At 41.0% G+C, this 21,041-nt stretch overlaps 2 protein-coding genes across 3 annotated transcripts; both read right to left on the bottom strand.

Moving 5' to 3' along the window:
• Positions 1-1,210: 1,210 nt before the first annotated feature.
• Positions 1,211-8,423, bottom strand: LOC122329868 (dermatan-sulfate epimerase-like protein). The gene is made up of 2 exons (XM_043226495.1): positions 7,866-8,423; positions 1,211-5,317 (listed from the first exon to the last, which is right to left on the bottom strand). The coding sequence occupies exon 2, from the start codon at positions 5,149-5,151 to the stop codon at positions 1,510-1,512; it is 3,642 nt and encodes a 1,213-aa protein (XP_043082430.1). The 5' UTR covers positions 5,152-5,317; positions 7,866-8,423; the 3' UTR covers positions 1,211-1,509.
• A 1,926-nt stretch (positions 8,424-10,349) lies between these two features.
• On the bottom strand, positions 10,350-20,249 carry tmx3b (thioredoxin related transmembrane protein 3b). Of its 2 annotated transcripts, XM_043226496.1 has the most exons (16): positions 20,152-20,249; positions 20,001-20,058; positions 18,882-18,921; positions 18,668-18,791; positions 18,301-18,346; positions 16,753-16,833; positions 15,970-16,069; positions 14,939-15,016; positions 14,785-14,851; positions 14,604-14,702; positions 13,737-13,794; positions 13,616-13,669; positions 13,091-13,147; positions 12,706-12,835; positions 12,213-12,281; positions 10,350-11,719 (listed from the first exon to the last, which is right to left on the bottom strand). In XM_043226496.1, exons 1-16 carry the CDS (start codon positions 20,189-20,191, stop codon positions 11,468-11,470), a joined length of 1,353 nt encoding a protein of 450 aa, XP_043082431.1. In that variant the 5' UTR covers positions 20,192-20,249; the 3' UTR covers positions 10,350-11,467. The 2 variants fall into 2 exon arrangements, with proteins under 2 accessions (XP_043082431.1, XP_043082432.1); XM_043226497.1 differs by lacking the exons at positions 10,350-11,719; positions 12,213-12,281; positions 12,706-12,835; positions 13,091-13,147 and adding an exon at positions 13,198-13,273.
• Between the last annotated feature and the right edge of the window lie 792 nt (positions 20,250-21,041).

Here is a 21,041-nt window from a genome sequence, read left to right as displayed (position 1 = left end):
CTAATACATGTTACATGTACTTACTATTATAATAACAATATATTATGCATAATTACATGCAAGCAACCGTAAACCAAACCTTAATCCTAACCCTAACCATACAGTAAATTCATGTAGATAATTAATATTACTCAGTACTTATATGTAGAATTAAAATATAACAAGGACACCTTAAAATAAAGTGTAGCCCACTGTGGATGTGGACATGGACAACTAATTGAGCTTAATGTAAATAGATGGAAGCAAAACATTTATAAAGACACAGCCGTATGTAGATATCTCTGATTAACTCACGGATATCATAGGAAACAGGGTCTAATATAAAGAAAACTAATGTAAATATCTTTATATAAAAGTGATGTCATTCTATGACGTCTCTTCTGCTCGACAAGGCTGCATTTATTTGATCAAAAATTACAGGTAAAAACAGTAAAATTGTGAAATACAAACAGTTTTCTATATTAATATATTTTAAATATCATTTATTCCAAAAATTTGTTTTCTGTGCCACATGATCCTTCAGAAATCATTCTAATATATTGATTCTGATATGTTTTTTGTGGAAACAGTTTTACATAAAGATTCTTCAAGAATAAAACATGGAAAAAGAATAGATGTATAAATGAATGATATAATGCATAGAAATAGAATTAATCTGGAGCAATTTTTATATTATTTTGTGTCACTTTTGATCAATTTAATGCACCCTAGCCTTGTTGAATGCACTCTCTCCGCAACACACTGATGGTCCTGAACAGTTAAACCGCCTGCTGTTCTTCAGAAAAATCCCCCAGCTCCTGCACATTCTGCGTATCTGAACCCTTTCAAGCTGTGACTATGATTTTGAGATTCATATTTTGAAGGTTGATTGTGCGACTCATACATAGCTATAAGGGGGAAACATTTACTGATGCTCATGAAGGCAACAAGATGCATTAAGAGCCAGGGATGTAAACATTTGATGATTTTGAAAAATTATTTTGTTTAAATATCATTTGGTACTGTACTTAAGAAGCTACATGAATACCTAATATTTATGTAGCTACCACTAATATATATATATATATATATATATATATATATATATATATATATATATATATATATATATATATATATATATATAGAGGTTGCATTAGACTTAAACATTGTCTGTCATTTTAACAGACAGGAACCTAAACAATCCGCCATAATCTATTATTACCCATAGTTTTAATTGTAATATTTTAATTAGGCTATAATAACACATTTAATTGCTTGTATTCTTGTTTACATTTTCATTCAGATTCTTCCCGTCACTGTTAAAAAACTGCTCTGATATATGTCCTAAAGTGATTGTACAAAACGTTATATGTTAGATTGGTGCAGAATCACAGACTGAAGTTCAGTTCTTGTGCCTAGTTCATTTTCGCTTTACTTTGTTTGGAACTCAAATTTGTGCAAAAATACAACATAAATATCGCACAATCAGATAGAAGATATGTATGAGAAGAGCTGGCCTGCAGCTAATTAATCAGTGAACCTGTGATAGCCCAGCTGCCTCATCAGGAATCCACACGTGTACTCTATGAGTCTGATATCTCTCCTTGGCATGTTTCTCCTCCATTTGTTGATGTTAGCTGGTGAGATGTCCCCTTCATACATCAAATTGTACAAGTTTGTGGAGGTGGTGAACAAGAGCTGATTCAGGGCTGAAGGAGACACAGGGATCCCAAGGAAAGAGTGTATCTTCTCCGCCGTGTCTTGAGGAAAGTTCACAACATCCTCGAACCGCACTTGAAGATAGGACTCTTCAGATAAGGTAGCTGTGACTCTGAGGACAGCAGCGGTGTGAGCAAGCCACAGATGGGCCAACAACAGCACAGGATCGGTCTCTGAACGGGATATGAGCTGCCACAGCTTCCTAAACTCTGCTGCAAATGCAGCCGGACACCTGTCACTCACCATGTCCTGGTGGAAAATAAGAGCTAGATGCTGGGGAATGTTCTTGAGTGAGTAAAGGCTGGGTTTGCTATTATACAGCATCAGATAAATCCATGCACGAGGGTCCCTGACGACGTAAATGGCTCTTAGAGAAGGGCCGATAACTTCTTGGACAAAGGGCAGCTTGAGAGCCCAGCTGCCGCTGCAGAGATTGAGAACCACACGGGCGTTAGGGTAGTCCAGCGTGTGTCTCCTCAGCTCTCGCACATACTCAACATCCCTGTCGACTCGCAGCCGGCCTTTCATCTCAGCCTTGGACTCTCTCCTCCTCAGCCTCCTCCTCTTGTCCTGGGAGAGGCTTACTCTTTGGGCCAGTTTCAGGCGGCTAGTGTCGTGGAGAGGGATGTTCTGCAGGAATAAGTGGGTGTTGTGAACCAGTGAATGCAGCCAGCCCTGTATCATTTTAAAACGCCCACACTGGGCTTCCGATCTCGTCCATTCACAAGCATCTACTAGAGAATCGAATTCAAACTCTGTTTCGGGGATATCCAAGTGTTCTGTAGGGATGCGCAGATAGACAAAGTCTGTGTTGTTGTAGAAAAGGTGCTTAAGAATGTCAGATCCCGAGCCAGGGAGCGTGGTGATCACTACCGTGGGCAGAGGGAGCTGATGCTGGTCGTAAATCGTCATTTGTTTACTAAACTCTGGGTCTGTGGTGGCTCCGCGCCACTTTACTTTACACAGGAGCTGATTGCAGCTGTTTGAGACAAACAGGAGCTCGGTTATCCACAGCATTAACACTGAAAGCAAAGCGTAACGCATCAGTCTGCTGAAGCACACGTAAAACTTCCGCTGTAGGGTTAAGAAAACAATAGCCACACACAGTATTGCCCCAGCTACAATATTCAGCGTAACTCCAAAGTCAAAGAGGTGATTGTGCAGTTTAGTCTGTTTGGGGACAAGCTGCGTTCCTAAGCCAAAACGGACAATCTGATGTCCGTCTTCCACCTTAGCATAACCCCCAAAGCCCAGATAGCTGGAGCGTGCCCCAATGTCTCTGTGATTAGTTACCACAGACACTATTTTCTCTGTATTATTAATGACAAGAGAAAGCTTGAGCCCATTCTTACTGCTTTCAATGAACCTGCAGTTGGACACTTTAACATAGGGCCCGTGCATCACATACACCATCCTACCCACAGACTCTGTGAAAGGGAAGGTGACGTTGATAAACTGCGTCCACCTCTTTTTAAACTCTGCCTCCTGCTCAGCCTCCTGTATTTGTGTATCAGGGCTGCGTCCCTGGCTGTCAAACCAGAACATTTTGTAATGAGCGTCCCAGACGTCCATCAGCGCCCCATTGTACCTGTCTGTGAAACTGTGGGGCACGTATTTAAAGTCAATATCGAGATTGTGAAAGAACGCACTGACGGCGTTCACTGGTGAGTCATCTCTTTTCTCAATGTGGTCCACTACCACAAGAGTCTGTGAGTTGAGGAGAAGCAGGGCTCGGTACACACTCTTCAGTCTCATGGCTGTGGAATATGCTGCAGCTGCTTCTCCGCTCACAAACATAGTGTCTCCATGAGCAGAAGCAGCGATCAGCTCTCCAGCCGAGTCTCCGACCCCTGAGTCTGTCCAGCGGAGCCACTTGGCACATTCCCCGAGCTGTCCTTCCCAAGGAACATTACACTGGCTCGACGGTGAAGGGCTGAACACAAGCACATTGTTTAGGAAGCTGTATTTGGGGCCATATAAAGCCTCAGAAACAAACACTTGTCCATTAGGGGCGAATGTAAACGAGTTTTGGTCTGGGTGCTCATGACCAGGATTAAAACTGTTCCAGCCATCCACCCATGAGTAAGGCTTGGAGTGGACAATGTCAAACACCGCCCGGCCACCCAGCTTACCAGATTTAAATGAGACGAAGGTGTTACCTTGTGCAACAGATAATCCAGCACCGTAGGTCACCACGCCCCAGTTTGAGAAGATGTGCATTTTAGGCTTATTGTGATCAAAAGGGGGCTGTGGTGTAACGTCAGAGTTATACCAAATGAACTCTGTGTGAAGCGTTGTCCAGCGCTGGGCAAAAGACTGACCCATGGGACCGTCTTTAGGTCTGTGCTTCCTAATCTGCTGTGCCAGCCAATTACCCGACCCGTTTTTGATCACAAAGGAATCTAAAAAGACTAGTTGGCTTTCTGGTCCATAGAACCAGTTATAGTTTGAGTCCCCTATACCAACCGTTCTCTGAAAGCCTGGGAGCAAAGTGGCATAATAAAACCAGAAATGAGTACGCAGCCAGTTGTTCTGCGTATTGTCTATGCTGAAGTGGCGATTGGCCAGGAAAACATACTGTGTGATTGACTTTGCTGTGTAACTTCCATACGCAACTCCCTCGTCCAGAGAGCCGTCTACAACGTGATTCAACAGAAACATGGTCTTCTCCATATAATTTACAGATACCTGTTTCCAAACCATCGACTGAGTGTCATCGTGAGCACCCACAACTATTGCTCCAGTCAAAATAGCAACTATATTAGTAGTTTGATGGTTCTGAATAAACTGCTTCCCCCAGCCCCTGTACTTTGACGTCTCATAAAGTGCTTGGGTTTCAACAGCAATCTTCTTTAAGTACAGCTCTTTGCGCTTCTGATCCAGCAATGAGTAGATGAAGTCAAAAGCAGTAGCAAATCCAGTGAGCGAATGAGCCACGGGAACTTCATCATTTGGTGCACTGCTTACTTTCCAGTCAGGATACTCCGACATCCGGTCCATGAACTTCATCAGGAACTGCACTGCTGCAGAGTCCTCAGGATACAGGAGGCAGTAGAGGGCCAGAGGAGGGAGGTTGTTTCCATAAATCTCATTCCACTTGCTGATGAACTCCTCATGCTTTGTGGGTGGCATGTAGAGTGGGCCGGCGGAGAGCATCGTCAGCACAGCCGTCCGGATCACTTTAAAGATGTGGCTGTGAGTCGTAGTTGACTTTTGTCTCAACACAGGCACATCGTCTCGGTTAAAGTATAAGTTAGGATGAAGATTAGTGACTTGGAATTTCTGTAGCTCCGGTGGCCCATTCTCAGTAATCTGGAATTGTCCAAAGTCACTAAAAATATCTTTCCCTGTGGCATTGAAGACTTCAGAGAACGAAGCTCCCACTGCTAGAAATAGAGACGCTGCAAATGTAGGCCACCCTATGGACCTCCAAACCACTGTCCACCACATCTTCCCTTTGTTCACTGGCTTTAGCACTCCTCTCCCATGATTTAATCTGGTTTCCCTCTCCCCACGTCACCTTCTTGTTCAATGGGAATGTTTTTCATGACACAAATTATAATGGGTGCTTGTTTCAGATGATATTGAATTTCTTTGGCTTCCACAGTCTGATACACTGTTGAAAAACAGAAAAAAAACGTGAGTGAAATTCCTTTAATTTAACAATATAAAAAATCAATTTGACATTAAAGTAGGGTGGCCATATATGTGCTATTTATAGGGTACATGTTCTGGGTAGGATTTTTATATAGCCATATATACATGCATGTATTGTACATAAACGACCAATCGTGGTGCATGAGAACGTGAGATCTACAAAGTGATGCAAATACACGTGTTTGTTCATTCATTTAACTTGAAGCTGTGCACCGATTGTTGAGCGCGAGAGTGATTCGAAAGCACAAGAAGCCGATCGATTGATACAAAAGAAAAAAGCTGGATATTTTAGGCAATATAGGAATCCTTGCAAGGAGACGTCCCTTAAAAAAGCCTGTATTGTCACCTTACATGAAAATTATTATGACAGGGGTAGGCAATATGGGCAAAATCATAAATCACTTTTTTTTTTATAAATATATGACAGACTTTTTACAATTTTTCATACCAATTTTGATATCACAACAAAAACTAATTCTACGCTGTAGGTAATGAGTCTTCAAGCAGTAGATTTATGGTTTTGGGTCAGAAATAAAATAACAGAGACAAACAACAAGTGACAAATTCAGTAATAAAAATAGCATTGTGATATACATTTGTATTCATTTATATATTTAAGTGTGCATCTGATAAAAAGAAGCAAAGTATACTATATGTATTCCTCTGTTTTGATTATTTTTTTTGTTAAAAAGGCTGACAAAAAGTCTGCAGTGATGATTTGAGTTCTCTTTGCCAACTTAAACTCTTTAATATGAAACATGTCCTGCAGTCCTTTTAACCGTAATCAAACTGTAAGACTGCATTTACAACAGTCACATTAACTTTCTACAAATCAGTATGAATTGTGTGTAAAAACATCATCTGTTTGAAAATGTTGTGATCATCGGGAGAACCGGCAGGATTCCAGGTGACCTGGCAGCCAGTTTGGCTCGTTGCCCTACTATTTTTTGGGTTGTTTTTTTATAATGATGCTGTTTTAACTGCCACATGTACTAAAGTGATTATTTCTACATTCACAATTCAATAATAAAAATGTCTTTCAACTGGACTTCAAGTGCAAGTCTGTTACTTCTAGGAGTAGCAGCACTATATTTTGTAGCACACCTGGGATTTGTTGTAAAACTCTGGTTATGCAAATGTTAATCACTCATGGTCACTATACTTTAACCATAGTGTTAAAACCATTCATCTAATCTATATTCAAGATATAGCTATTATTGTACTGATTTTTGACATTCTGGCAAGGCAAAACAACAACACATGGTCCTTTTATTATTTTGAGTGGCTGCCCTGGTTTGTCCTTAGCCGGTATACTGTCAGTGTCTAGGTTATGATGCTGTAGTTATTGCGGGACTGCTCTGAGCACAGCTCTCCATTACAGCTGACATCTATCTGAGCGGATGCTGAGGCTCAGCTCCTGGCTACAGAAACTCAATATTAGGAAGGGCTGAGGCTTATTTTAAGAAAGTACCGGATCGCATCAGTGCAGGATCTTGATTGTTCAGCACATTTCAGCACAGACTGTTTATGAACCATGATGCAGGCCTGGCAAATAAAGCATCACTGATTGATGGGACAAACAGTGAGATTACTTTCACCGTTATTCATATTTGTCCTAGGTGTCATATACTTGAACAGGTTGCTGTGTTTGTGCTTTTATACAGCTGTATTTCACTACTTTTACCATTTAAAAATGAACAAAGACGTTTGTTTTCCTATGAAAACACCTCTTCCTTCCACAATGGGCTTTTTTGTCGACTAAAGTCATGCAGGTGCTGACTAACCCTCACTACATGTATTATTACATGTACATGTGTTATTAACTCACTTTCTCTTAAACTATACCCACTGATCTGTAAATATAAAGACTGGCCGCTCACAGAATCACAAAGTGAAAACCCCCTGACCTAAAACCACTCGATTCACACGCCATCAGTTCTGAACACATTCAGAGTTTACATCACATTGCTCATAAAAATGCTTGGAAAAAAAAGTCTCATGTATTTAAGTCTAAATAGAGTCAGTGTTATTTTGTGATATTTATTTTAGTTCCTAATGCTTATATATATAATATATATCATAACAATGAGTAAAATTTATAATGTTTGAATTTTGCATAGGATGCATTTGTATAAACAGCTTTGTATGTCAGCTTCACGTTTGCGACGTCGATCAACCCAGTTATTAAAGATCAGTGGACCAAACAGGTTTTGTCTTCATGTTAACAAACTCTAGCACTACACTCCTCTAAGAGGGTTTCTTTTTACAATCACACTGATGTTTTCCCTCTCACTATTCCTACAGAATAAACCCATGTACAGCAGAAGCCTGGGGTCCTCAGGTTCTCAAGCAGCGCAGGTGTGTGTTTACACCGAAAACAGCTCACATCTGAGCATCACAGAATACACCAGATCCGAGTCAACAAAATGGACCTTGATGGAAGTAATTGGACAAAGTCACGTCCTGAGCCTGTCACAGCAGCTCTGCGTCTGTTAGCATGAACTTACATGTGTCTGAGAGCTCAGGTGTCTGTCCTCGGTACAGCGAGAGGAAGAGGAATGATGTCCAGTGTAAGGTGTAAGTCACTAATCCATTCATCTGTAGGAGAAATCCGCCCTAGTTCTGTGTAATCCATCAGATGGAGCTGTCAGGTGCTGTGGCGCATCTGCTCTGCTCCATCATCATCACCATCATCATCATCAACACCACAGTCGATCCTCCATCGATCCCGAAGCCTTCCGATCATAACACACAAACACACACACCATCTTCATCATCCTCATCATCATCACGCGGCGCTCTTCGGGAGCGGATCTGTGCGCGCGACTTAATGGAAAGTTCCAGTAGAAATGAAGAAAAGGCACGATCCACGGCATCCTGGATAACGCAGATTCGAGTGTCCGTCTAATAATCCTCAGAGATGAGATGATTTGTGGTCTGTGTTTGTCCGCATCCGTCCGCTAACGCGTGATTTCGTTGCGTAAAACGCGTCTGATGCTCGACGAGATCCGCGATTCGTCTGCGGCGCCGTCGATGACACTGACGTTACCATAGCGACTGTAGAGGGCGCTCTCTCTCTCTCACACACACACACACACACACACACACACACACACACACACACACACACACACACACACACACACACACACACACACACACACACACACACACACACACACACTCACACACACACACACACACACACACACGGATAGTCTGTCCTTTAGTATCACATGTAATACATAAAACAAAACAACTCCTAAACACAAGACACAGGACATCATCATCATGTCACACAATCCATAATCATCATATTGTTGAAGATAGTCTGTTGAATATTTGATCAAATGTCCACATGTGACTGAAGCTCATACAGAGATGGTTCTTATGAAGCTCATTGCTGGAGTAAAGTCTGTCTGGAAATCAGCTTTCTGTCATCGGTTGTGAATGACTGTCTTCTACTGAACACAAAGGATCTATTTCTAGCAGAATCTCCAAACTAGATCAGAGAGAAAATAAAACCATAAAATCCACCTACTCCTCTCGTAAAGATTTATATAGAAACCTTTTATGATACGACGCTTTCTTCAGTGATTTGTGTAACTTGAAAGCATCGTGTGTTTGTGTCCTTCAAGAGAAACATCAGACATACTGACAGACAGAACAGAATCCATGTGAAAAGCTGCTGTTGATTTCTGTGGGGTTTTCATGCCGTATTAAGAGTTTTGTGTGTTAAATTATCTAGAGCCTGACATTTTTTAAAGGCACTCCAAAAACACAGATTTCGCTCTTTCGTAACTCTCAGCTCACTCGAAGATGAATATTGTCATCATTTACTCACCCTCATTGTTTCAGATATGTACTTTTTTCTTCAATAGCACATTTAATTGTGTTTAAATGTTCAGTGTTTCATCTAATTCATACATAAAATTAGACAAATGGAGATGTACAGTAAAAGTATATCATCATAAATGATAGACACTTTAATCTATGTATACCAGTGTTAATATCATGTTGTCTGAAAGAATCCATTCCAAAAAAAGAAAGAATCATTCCTCTGATGTTAAATGAAACACGGCTTTTGTGAAATCACAGAGCAAGACCGCCCAGCAAAAACAAGCTCACATGTGCCGTCAGGCCAGGACCGAGTGCTTCTCTCTTGTGGTTTAAACCAGACTAAAACCGTCTGCACTTAGAGTCTAAAACCTGCTTCATGCTCTTGCTTTCTTAATGGAAAGATTCCAGAAACCACAAACATTACATGGAAGTCTTAGGACTGTCCAAGCATGCTGAAACAACCTTCATTTACACAACCCAGACATTTCTTAATGTGAGACTGATGGCTATTTATGAATCTGTTTTATTCAGTCAAGAGAATATCTTTTTTCAGAGAAAAGTGTTTTATGATCATTTAAAAACAGCTGACTCTGAACCAGGAATATGTATTGGACCAAAGATTGATCCACTGGAGATTAAAGAACATTTGCCTGCAAAAAGGTTCAAAATGGGACTTAAATTAGCTCTTGCCAAATGGGTGGAAATGTGGACGCTTTCTTTTGGTAAAGGGTTCACATTAGAAGCTGGTCCTTCATGAAACTCTTCTACGTGTACAGTGAGGATTCAAACAAGGCCTGCCTTCTGAACTCTTTTACTCAGAGGATCATTTTAAATAAACAGAAGCACACTCACATCAATCTACAATTACAAACGATCTGATATTATTAACTTGCAGTAAGAGTTCATTTCCAGCAACACCAGAAGTTGAACATCGGCATGATGAGAGCAGACCGGATGGAAACCAGCAGCGTGGACCCCGTGACCTCCAGTGACCCCGTGACCTCCGGTGACCCCGTGACTGACAGAGCAAGCTCAGGTCCTTGCTTTACAGATACTTGAGTCACGGCCGGACATGAAGACTGAAGTGGCATAATGACTGGTTATAATTTCACACGATGAGGTTTTTAATGAATTACAGCTCCACAAAAATGTGTCAAACATGGAGTTCTTTATTGATTGTTTTTGGCAGAACTTTGCTGTCGATGATAGGCCCTTTATAAATATGCAGACAGGAGACAAACATGTTTGGCTAAAGAAACTGACACATCTTACATCACTAACACCTTCAACATCAATATCTATGAATGACAAACATCCCAACAATTCCCTCTCAGATGAACGTAATCCCGAACAAAACCTGAACATGATCTAGTCAAGGTCTAGTCTACCCTGATATTAGGACACAGAACGAGAGAAAGACAAAGAAATGTTTAATGAAGGAGTAATGTGTGCTAAAATATCCCTATAATAACGACAGGCATCATGAAGGGAACGTGAAGGCAAAGTTAGCAACGTTACTCCATTATCATCCAGTGTGAGAATAAAGAGTCTGTGTTCCTGTATTAGCACAGCTTTAGCTCGATGTGTGTGTCCGTTCCTCACAGGACACGTCTCCTCACACACTTACAGCTTCTTTCATTTTTATGAACGTAACAGTTTAAAAGTTAATTTTGGTAATCGATGCTGAGAACAGTTGACATATAAAGCCTGACCCTACCTGCTGTTTAATGTTTAATCTAGCACCTACAGAAAGTTTGCTCCAGGATTGAAACCATCTAGTTAAAAAAAAGAAAAATGAACTGACCCTGAAGCTGCTGTGTGTTCAGTGCAAATGATAAAACCCTGCTTCCTTCCTTCACTAGACTTCTACATCCGGTCGGATCACAAGCAGGAGAAAAGCATTACGACTTGATGATGTAACAAATCCTCCGCAGATCAAGTCTCTGACGCGACAATAACTGGACTTTCTGATCCAGAACATAGAGAGAGTATGAAGCGAGGGATGGAGCTGCAGTCCACACATGAGAACGCTCGGAAGGGCACATTATTACAGTAAGGATTATTAAGAAGCACAAAGAACAGTCAGTGTTTGCGTCCGTGTGCTTGTGTAAGCTCCGAGACTGCTCCTGAACTCTTCAGAAACTAGACTTGAATTTGGGGGACATTTAGGGAAATTCTGAAAATAACCAATTAGAAAACAAACAATCCAATGAAAACCAGCGAGGATCATCTAGCCGTGGGTTTCCTCTTTCGAGGCCTTGCTTTCTCGTTAATCCACCTTCTTCTCAGTCGGACTCTTCTGTTGGAGCTTCTCTCCGTCTTCATCCTGGTCTCCCGCCGTCAGCCGCGGCTGCTCTTCCTCCTCAGCCTCCTCTTCCTCGTCGGTGAAGCCGTCTCTCTTCATCAGCTCGGGGTCGTCGTCGGACTCGGCTGTACAGATGCCGTAGCACATGAGGCTGATGACGCCGAGCGGCAGACCGAAGAGGAAGCAGCCGAGCAGCGGAGAGCTGCGGAACACCGACTGAGACACAGACCGAGAGAGCAGGCTCAGAAAACAGAAAACAGGCTCTAAATAAACTACTGTCCCCCTTCAGTCTGATCCTGCTTTTCTCTGCCCGAGTCCAGCAATAAAACGGAGCATTTTAACCAACCCTTTAATGATTAACAGTTTGGCAGTGTTTGGTAACGATATGATCACGGTCCTGAGAACTTATTAACACACATCAGAGCTATCTGCTTAATCTTAAAATGTTTCTCACGTTTAAGGTAAATGATATTTCATGTAAAACCAGAGTATGATGCGGTATAATGTGTTTGCTATGGCTGTTCATCTCCAAATATTCTTCACATCTCTGAAGCGCCACTGAATCACATTAGTTTCTGTGGTTGATAAACCCAGACTCAAGTCAACATTAGTCTGAACAGAAAAATAAACAGCAACAGTGGTTTAACTGAATGGAGGAAACTGATGTCAGTCAGTACATCTGTTGATCATCTTGTTTTTCTGAACTCACCATTATAGTGGATCTGGCATCATACGCCACGCGCTTGATCCTCTGGAAGAAGCCGTCTCCTCCGAACGCCTGTCAGGAATCACAGGACAGAGATTTCAAGAGAAAGTCCGCATTCGGAGAGATTCTGCTGTGTGTGCGCTTCATATCTAAAGTGATCCGTCAGTGTGTGTGTGTGTGTGTGAGAGAGAGTGTGTGTGAGAGTGTGTGTGTGTGTGTGTGTGTGTGTGTGTGTGTGTGAGAGAGAGAGAGAGTGTGTGTGAGAGAGTGTGTGTGTGAGTGTGTCTCTGTGTGTGAGAGTGTGTGTGAGAGAGAGTGTGTGTGTGTGAGTGTGTGTGTGTGTGTGTGTGTGTGTGTGTGTGTGTGTGTGTGTGTCTGTGTGTGTGTGTGTGTGTGTGTGTGTGTGTGTGTGTGTGTGTGTGTGTGTGTGTGAGTGTGAGTGTGTCTCTGTGTGTCTCTGTGTCTCTGTGTGTGTGAGTGTGTGTGTGTGTGATACCGGAGCGCTGCCGTCCAGGACACTGCTGAAGAAGCGCAGCAGCTGCTCCAGGTCCTCGATGGACTCCGTCGGCAGAAAGTACTGCTCGTTTGAGGTGTTGAGGATGATGATGCTGGGCACAGACACCTCGCTGCGGAGGAAGACCATGATGAAGACTCTAGTATTCGCAGCAGCTACAACAAGTCAGTTATTTCTTTCTTCTGCTGTCGTGTGTCAGCAGGAAATACCAGTTTACATTCATTTGGCCATTAGCAAGTTGCTTCAAAAAGATACCAAAGATACAACAAATGTTGATTTAAATCAGTTAATAGAAGTTAACTGATCAAGAAAATCTATTAAAGACAAGTAGCTTTCTGAAGCATCTTCCCCGAGCAGAAACACTCACCCCATAATCAGGCTGTTGATGTAGTCGTTTCCTTCCATGTGTCCGAACTGGAAATCCCTGGAGGACAGCATGAGAGAAGCACGTCTGTAAAACTCTTCTGATCATTACAGAAACAGCGACAGAGAGAAACAGCAGCTGACGGGTCCGTGTTCATCTGTCAGCTCTAGTCTACTCTACACTATTCTAGAAATAAAAGCAAAAACAGAGCAGCTTACAGACTGTTAATTAGAGACTGTCTAGTTGGACCAGGAGAAACAAGACAAGCTTCTGGATATTATTTCGTCCAGACTGAAAGAACAGAACAACAACACACGACTAAACCTAACTGAAATATATCTTCACTAATATAATAAGATATTTACTGCAAACAAACTCCATCTTCAAACTGAAAGAGAATTGAAAAACATCTGATGTGTGATGATCTGATGTGGTGTATATACAAGCTTGTTCAGAGTCTGTAGTGTGGAATATGGAGAAGTCGTGAGGAAATGACACATAATGAATAAAGATCAGGACGAGTCTCACCTGTTGAACTGATCTCTGTGTTCAGTAGCAGCTCTCTGGATCAGACCTTTCAACCTGAACAAACACAGATGGGTTAAAGACGAGAGAAAAACACGGAGCTCCCAGCAAACCGAGTCAGTACCTGCCGCTTCGCTCCGTCTGGTCCTTCTCATCAGTGACGGCGATCGCCACCAGTTTACCTGAAAACAGAAACAGTCTGAGCTTCGAGTCTGTGCAACGTGGGTTTCATTTCTTATCATTTGATATAAAGCTCAGAAATCTGTATGAAGCTGGAGACTGAACTCAACACACTTAAAGACTGAGCAGAGTCTGGTCGTTGTTCTTAATAAAGGTCACAGAAGTGTGTTGTGAATGTGTTTTGCATGAATGAGTTCATTACCCAGGATACATCTTTGTAGTTCCCTTAATTATAACATTTCTAGAGCTATTTTTGAATTATTTAGCCAACATTATATGTTACTTCATGTGTGACTAAATTCAGCTATTAAAAATTAATCGTTATGTCCTGAGGTTAGAACAAAACAAAACTTCAGGGTAATGTAGTTTCTTTAGACAACTTTATTTCTAAAATAATTCTTTATAGATCTTTAAAATGAGAGAAACCACTGACATACTTTAGGCTATACTTTCTTTTGAATGCAGAAAAAAACAACCATTTAATTTGCAGTGTTTAAAAGACAAGAAATAAATCAATCTAGACTTTTCTTCTAATCAAAATGACAACAGTGACAAACAAAATGAATGCTGAATGATGTATGACTGTGTCTGAATCTCCATCCAGTGTGTAGCTGCAGGCAATCACTGCCTCACTCTCAGATATTAAACATGTTTTTAAAAAATCTCTGTGACAACAACTGGTTCTTCAATTCTAAGATTCAGATCTTTTCTGCTGACTGAGTCCTGTGTTCTCGGCGTAAAACAATCATGTCCAAGCTACACTCACTGAGGTTGATCTAGAGTTGAATAGAGTATGGTCGAGCGGTATTACCGGTTTCTCCCAGCTCATAGAGCGTGAAGCCATCGATCGGCAGGTAACTCTGGAAGCGCTCTCGGTTCACCCACGATGACAAGCTGCCGTCTTCATACTCTGGAACACAGACAGAACGCTTCTGTGAACGCTTCACTGGCCAAACATCCATTAGATGAGGATTACGCTTTTCTTCACGTACCATCATACGTGAAATAGGTGCCATCTTTGAAGACGACCACTGAAGGCAATTCATGCAAAGCCACAGACTGCAGCAGAACCAAAGATTTCAGTCAGATTTCGTATGATTGTTTCAAAGCGGACTGAATAAATCAGAAGAAAACGATTCACATCACCTCTGGTAAGACGTCTTCAGACGCAGAGAAGAAATACGTGTACACAATCAGCTCAGACGCCACCTCAATGTACTTCTCCTGAAATCCCACAACAGCAAAATGAGTGTGTGTGTGTGTGTGTGTGTGTGTGTGTGTGTGAGGTTTTCCTGAATATCAGCACAGCTGCAATGTGCCACTGATTTTATGTAATAGCAGTTCAATAAATAATAATAGTCTGTGATTAACATACAGCGGTGTTTTATTACTGAAATAATCCACGTTTATGAACAGATCGAGTTGAATGAAAGACTAAATGACTCATTCATTAAATCAGTAATATGCCGTCACCTACCTGTGCTTTGTTTCATATATAAAACATTGCATTTTTAAAACATATCTTCATTGAATATTCAAAACATTATTTAAAACATCAATGCAGTGGATGATACAGATAATCCTGATTTCATTTGAACGGCAACAACTCTACACTTTCTTATTATTGTAACTGAATTAATTAATACAATGTATGAATCTGAGAAAAAAAAAAAACTTTTTATAAACATATTGGGAAATGACACTTTTTGTTTTTATACAGGAACTCATTTCAACCTCTTTCCAGAGAAGATCTGTAACTTTGCAGTTTGGAAATTCTAAATGTTTAATAATTGCTTTTGTTATGAAAATAAGATTTTCGATCTCTGCTTGTATATGCTGTTAATTATAATTCTTAAAAGAAAATTGGTTTTGGCAGATCAGACTTACAAAAGAGAGAGAGAGAGAATTGGCCGAGACTTGTCTATCTATATCTAATCTACAGTAGTAAACCTTTGAATTGAATCAAGAACTTTTTCATCGAGGTTGTCCTAAAACCAGTGTGTCCTTGTCGTAGGACAACTTTGATAAAAATGTTTGATCCACTTCAAGTGTTGACTGCTGTATATGGTTTTCTGTAACATGAAGACAGAGTGAAGGAACATCATGAAATATAGTTTTTAAAGGAGACTCTTTAAAAAAGACTTTAGTTTAATAAAAAGACTGACTGAGCAGCTCACTTTCAGAGGAGACTCTCCTCCGACATACACAAACAGAACACTGTGCCTCTTCAAGACGTGCTCGAACATCTGCCTGCTGGGCAGTGACCGCACGGCTGGCCTGAAACACACACACACACACACACACACACACACACACACACACACACACACACGCGCGCATCAGACCTAACCCAGTCGTGTGCAGCTCCAACACACTCGCTGTGTCTCAATTCACGTCCACACGCTACTAAAGCATGAGTTGTTTTTGCAGATAATGTGTGCTTCGTTCAGTCTCAGTCAAATGTATTCAGACGATGTCTTTTATACTATCCAGGGAACACTATACAGTGTTCATTACTTGGCAGTCAGTGGGACAAGCACAAGCACAAGCCCAAAAATTCATCTAAAATATCTTAAACTGTGTTCAGAGCACGAACAAAGCTTTAGAACAAAATGGGGGTTAATGAGGAAATTTTGGGCTGAAGATGGCAGCTCAATCTGAAGACAACACTGAAAAAACATGTGTTTACTGCCCTGCTAACCAGCACTGCTCTCTACACACTTTTAGTTCACTAAGACCGTATTCACAAGAGCTTTTCATACAAATGTAACTTTAAAAAGGCAGTAGTGTTTAATACAATCATTGTTTAATGACTCCAGAGCAGTTACGGAGATGAGACTCAATACACAGATGGTTTATAGCCGTTGATAAAATTACACCCAATAGCTTTTAAAGCCTTTTAAGGTTTACAAACCAGAAATGTAGATATAGTTTAGACGCTATCTAAATTAAATTCTCACCCAGCCACTCTGTTGGCAAACTCGATAATGTCGTCTTTGGTTCTCGGTCCCTTGTAGTTATACGCCAGCTCCCCCTTCAGCCTGAGAGAGAGAACACACTTCTATTAAATCAATGATCACTGAATCACCGGCTCACCAAACACCACGCTCCTTCAGTGGGTAGAAACATACAGCAACCCCTGATAAAGTCATGTTAATGTTTTTACACCTGAAACCAAGAAAACAAAGAAACACTGAACCTGCGCATGCTTTTACAGTGAGAGCGTGTGGAATTAACTCTTGCTTTACTCTTAATATTATATGATTATATTAATCGTTGATTCAGTTTAATAATTGCAGATGGTTTGACAAACTTCAGTTGAGTCTATTCGAAGGTACTGAAAGTGCATTTACATTCACATTTAATTTCATTTGTTATATTTTTGTGGTAAATGATATCAGTCTTCATCCAGCAGCTGAGTGTTGCTTCACTGAGAGACACCGTAATGAAGAAATATTCAGTTTGCTGCGCATTCACATTATTCAGACAGTACATGTAACTGTATAATTATAAATACTATAGATAATTAACCCTCTGTTGTCCTGTAAATGATGCAATAAGCCATTACCCAGCAACTGGTGTGGTGCAGAGCTTTTACTCCGGTAACAGAAGTACACAGACTATTCCAGTCTCCTCCAGAGACACACAGATCTGAGCTCGGCTTCTCCTTCAGCTAGGACTGACAGACATCAAACCAAGCAAACAGCTAATCCATAAGAATATAACACCGTATATGAATGCACTTTTCACTTTCGCACATTTTCTTGTGACAGGGACTCTGTCCTTCATTAAGAGAATGGTTAGCCTCATGAGGAATTTCATCAACACCTCGGTCCCCAGACTCCAGACCGGCGTCTGACGGGATTCACAGAGAAACACACACAAACACAAACAAACTCCTTCCATATAATGACAGCGAATCAGAATGATCCCAGCATTTCAGCACAGCTCTGGAAGCAAGGTTTGGGTCAGCGCTGTCACACGGCTCAGAGCAGGAGGAGCACATCTCCCAGGGTTTCACACTACACTTCATTTATTTATGGCCCATGATTTCAGACTCTTCTTGTAAATCGTCTTGTCTAATGACTGAATCGCATCTATTTTCTTTTTGGTGAGGCGACAGATTTTTTTTAAACAAAGTTGGCCATAGTTATAAATATTTAACCGGTTAAAAGTCATTAAAAGTGATCATTTGGTTAATGAATTTCAGAAATAAAAGATCTCTTTCAGTGAAAAGATATCCACAGTATAGATTTAAAATAGACACTAAGAGAAATCCATCTGTGCTTTGCTTTAGAAGCAGTGAAATACAGCACAAATATAACATCAGTTCCCTGTTTGTCATCTGGAGCAGAAACACATCGGATCAGGACTAATCATTATTTCACATACTTTTTAAAGATGAGTTGGTCACCAGATAGTTTGGTCAGCCCATGACTGGCTGATTTCAGAGAAATCTCATCTGCACATGTGTATTTACATGAGAGGAGCGCTAGAGAAAGACTCACAGTTTAATGGTGGGATATCCTCGGACGCCGAACTCTGACGCCATGCCTGCATCACACACACAAACACGATCACATGACCATCAGAACACGATCACATGACCATCAGCAGCAGAGAGACAATCTGTAACATCCTGTGCTTGAATCTGAATCATCTGTCAGACTGCAGAAACATCATACTATCATGCAAGTAATGTGACACAATTTAAGAAAAACATTAAAAGTTACTAATTAAAGCACTTCCTTTTCCAGTAAATGACTGAAAACAAGCAAAGACCAACAAACTGACTTTAGCGATTAATTACAACAATTATTTAACCTCATTTCAAACACAGTATGTCAGAAGCGTGACCGAGTTCTCCGCTGGTACCTGAATATGCGGTGGCGTCCATTTTTCCGACTCGGACCGGAGACCCCGAGCGGCTCAGTTCTGCTCCAACCTCCTGCCAGATCGGCTCCAGCTTCTTACAGTAACCACACCACGGAGCATAAAACTACACACACACACACACACACACACACAGAGCATTAATACTACAGCTCACACACACAGCTTTACATCAGATCACGTGTGTTTGACTCACATCCACCAGCCAGACGTCCTCCATCCTGCTGTCTTTAAACCTGAACAGAGAAGACAATCAAACAGAGCATTTCCTGAAGGACACCACAGTCATCAAGTGCACTGAACAGTGGACTGCAGTAATACTGGTTCCTGAGCGCTCAGGTCTGAAGAACTTCTGGACAGTGTTCACATCTAGATATCTGTACACGTGCAGTGTTTGTCCAGATGCTGAAGCTGAACGTACAACATATGGTTGAAAATGACCTCCTTAATCACAATCATAAGTCCATGAGCTGAATACTGATGGGTTAAATAAGAAATCAGAGGTTCGTGAAACACAACGGCATTCTGTGAGATGTTAACTGAGGAGTTTGTGTGGTCTTTGAGAAACTTTATCTGACGGGAGGTTGTGTGGTGAATTATTAGAACGGTTCTTCTCTTCTTCAGCTAAGCTTTGTTCTGTTCTTTCAGCCTCCCGTCTTCGTTCTTCTTTGTGTTTTTCTGGCTCTGCATTGTGCTTTACTGCAGCTGCGGCATTAATACACAGAAGTTGATCAGAAGCAAAAATGCTGAAATAAATTGACAGCGCGGGGATAAAGCAGCGCAGCAGACACAGAAGCACAGGTTTTCTCTAATAACAGCTCGCTACGAAACATGTATCGTGCAAACATGTTAAATCTTTGGATCTTTTTTTATTATTATACTATTTAAATTAGTTATGTGTTTGAAACCAAGATGCTCATCACATTCAGTGCCCAGAAACATCTCATCCTTTGACTTTCACTCAAACAGAACAGCCTTTAAACTCATCAGTACACAAAAGAAAACTACTTATCAAGTGATTTCCTGAGGTTTCATCAAAACAACACAAGTACTGTAATCAAGGGCTTGAAGCAGCTCGGACACACACAGGCCAGCGCTTCAGATTCAGACCTGCAGCTGTCAGATACTGTATGAATATGAATCTGAATATGAATGACATGAACTGAGTCAAAGCATCGGATCTTCACTCATTCACACTGCGATAAACTCAGGACTGTTCACACTGAGCCGCAACTCCGTCGACCTTTCTCAAAATATTGTACACATCATGATAATGACTCCAAAAGAATTTATTAAAGCAGAAGGAATATCTCACGTGTCATCGAGGTCCTGCACCAAAGCAAACGAGGAACTGAAGAGAAGAGAAGAGAAAACTGCAAACACACACAAGAGCAGCGTCAGACGCCGATCTGATTCATGGAGACTGTCTGATTTAGAGAGATATGAGAGATGTAAAGAGTGTGTACCCGCTCGGAGCAGCGCCATGGTCCCGATGCAGAAGCGCATCAACAGGAAATGCGAGCAGCGGCGCGGCGCATGCGCAGTGACGCCATGCGCTTCAGTCAAAGCTGCGTCACGCTGCGTCCGACTCGCTCTCGTTCCCTATGTAGTGGACGACACGCAGCGCACTACACAGAGAAGGACAATTAGCGCATTCCGACACTGACGTAAATAATTTGCCAAAGATTTACATTCATGGAATGCATTGGTCTGATTAAAACAACTTTCTCACTTATCTCACTTAAAAAAGGTAAACAAGTGTAAAAGATAAAAGATTTTAAAGGCAACATTATAAGCACACATGATATTGCATAATTTGGAACTCTTTTATAATTTCGTTGTACTCTGTAATTAATTTGTTTCCTACATTTTGAAAAGGCTAACATTTCTCACTTTAAAACAAACAAACAAACAAACAAACAAACAACAACAAACCTTCTACTATCCCTTCTACTAAATATACTGCAGTTTGTCTTTAGTTTCTGAGCAGTGCTGCAGACTAGTCTAGTGTTCTGTGGTATACTCTGAGATCTCACAGCTTTAACTACACAGTAAAACACTAACAGTCCTGTGCGTCAAATATTAAATCTATACATACATTTATAATAGTATGTTGTGTATTATAGTATATGGTGCAAATGTGTATATTGTTATTTATATTGTTAAGTTTGATATCTTGTTGCTTGTTGAGTTTTGTTAGTCTCTGTTGATGTTGTGAGAGAATAAAGAGATTTGATTTGATGTTATATACTGATCCTTCTGTGCAGCGCAGTTTTCTTAAAACTGTTTTTTAACAAATCAGCTCATAATAGGAACCCACAGCCGCCTTCTGATAACTTACCATAGTTTTTATATT

This window comes from Puntigrus tetrazona, chromosome 24, assembly GCF_018831695.1.
Source record: "Puntigrus tetrazona isolate hp1 chromosome 24, ASM1883169v1, whole genome shotgun sequence".
Taxonomy (NCBI): domain Eukaryota; kingdom Metazoa; phylum Chordata; class Actinopteri; order Cypriniformes; family Cyprinidae; genus Puntigrus; species Puntigrus tetrazona.
Note: the sequence above shows the minus strand (reverse complement) of the source record. Positions and strands in the feature narration are given on the sequence as shown.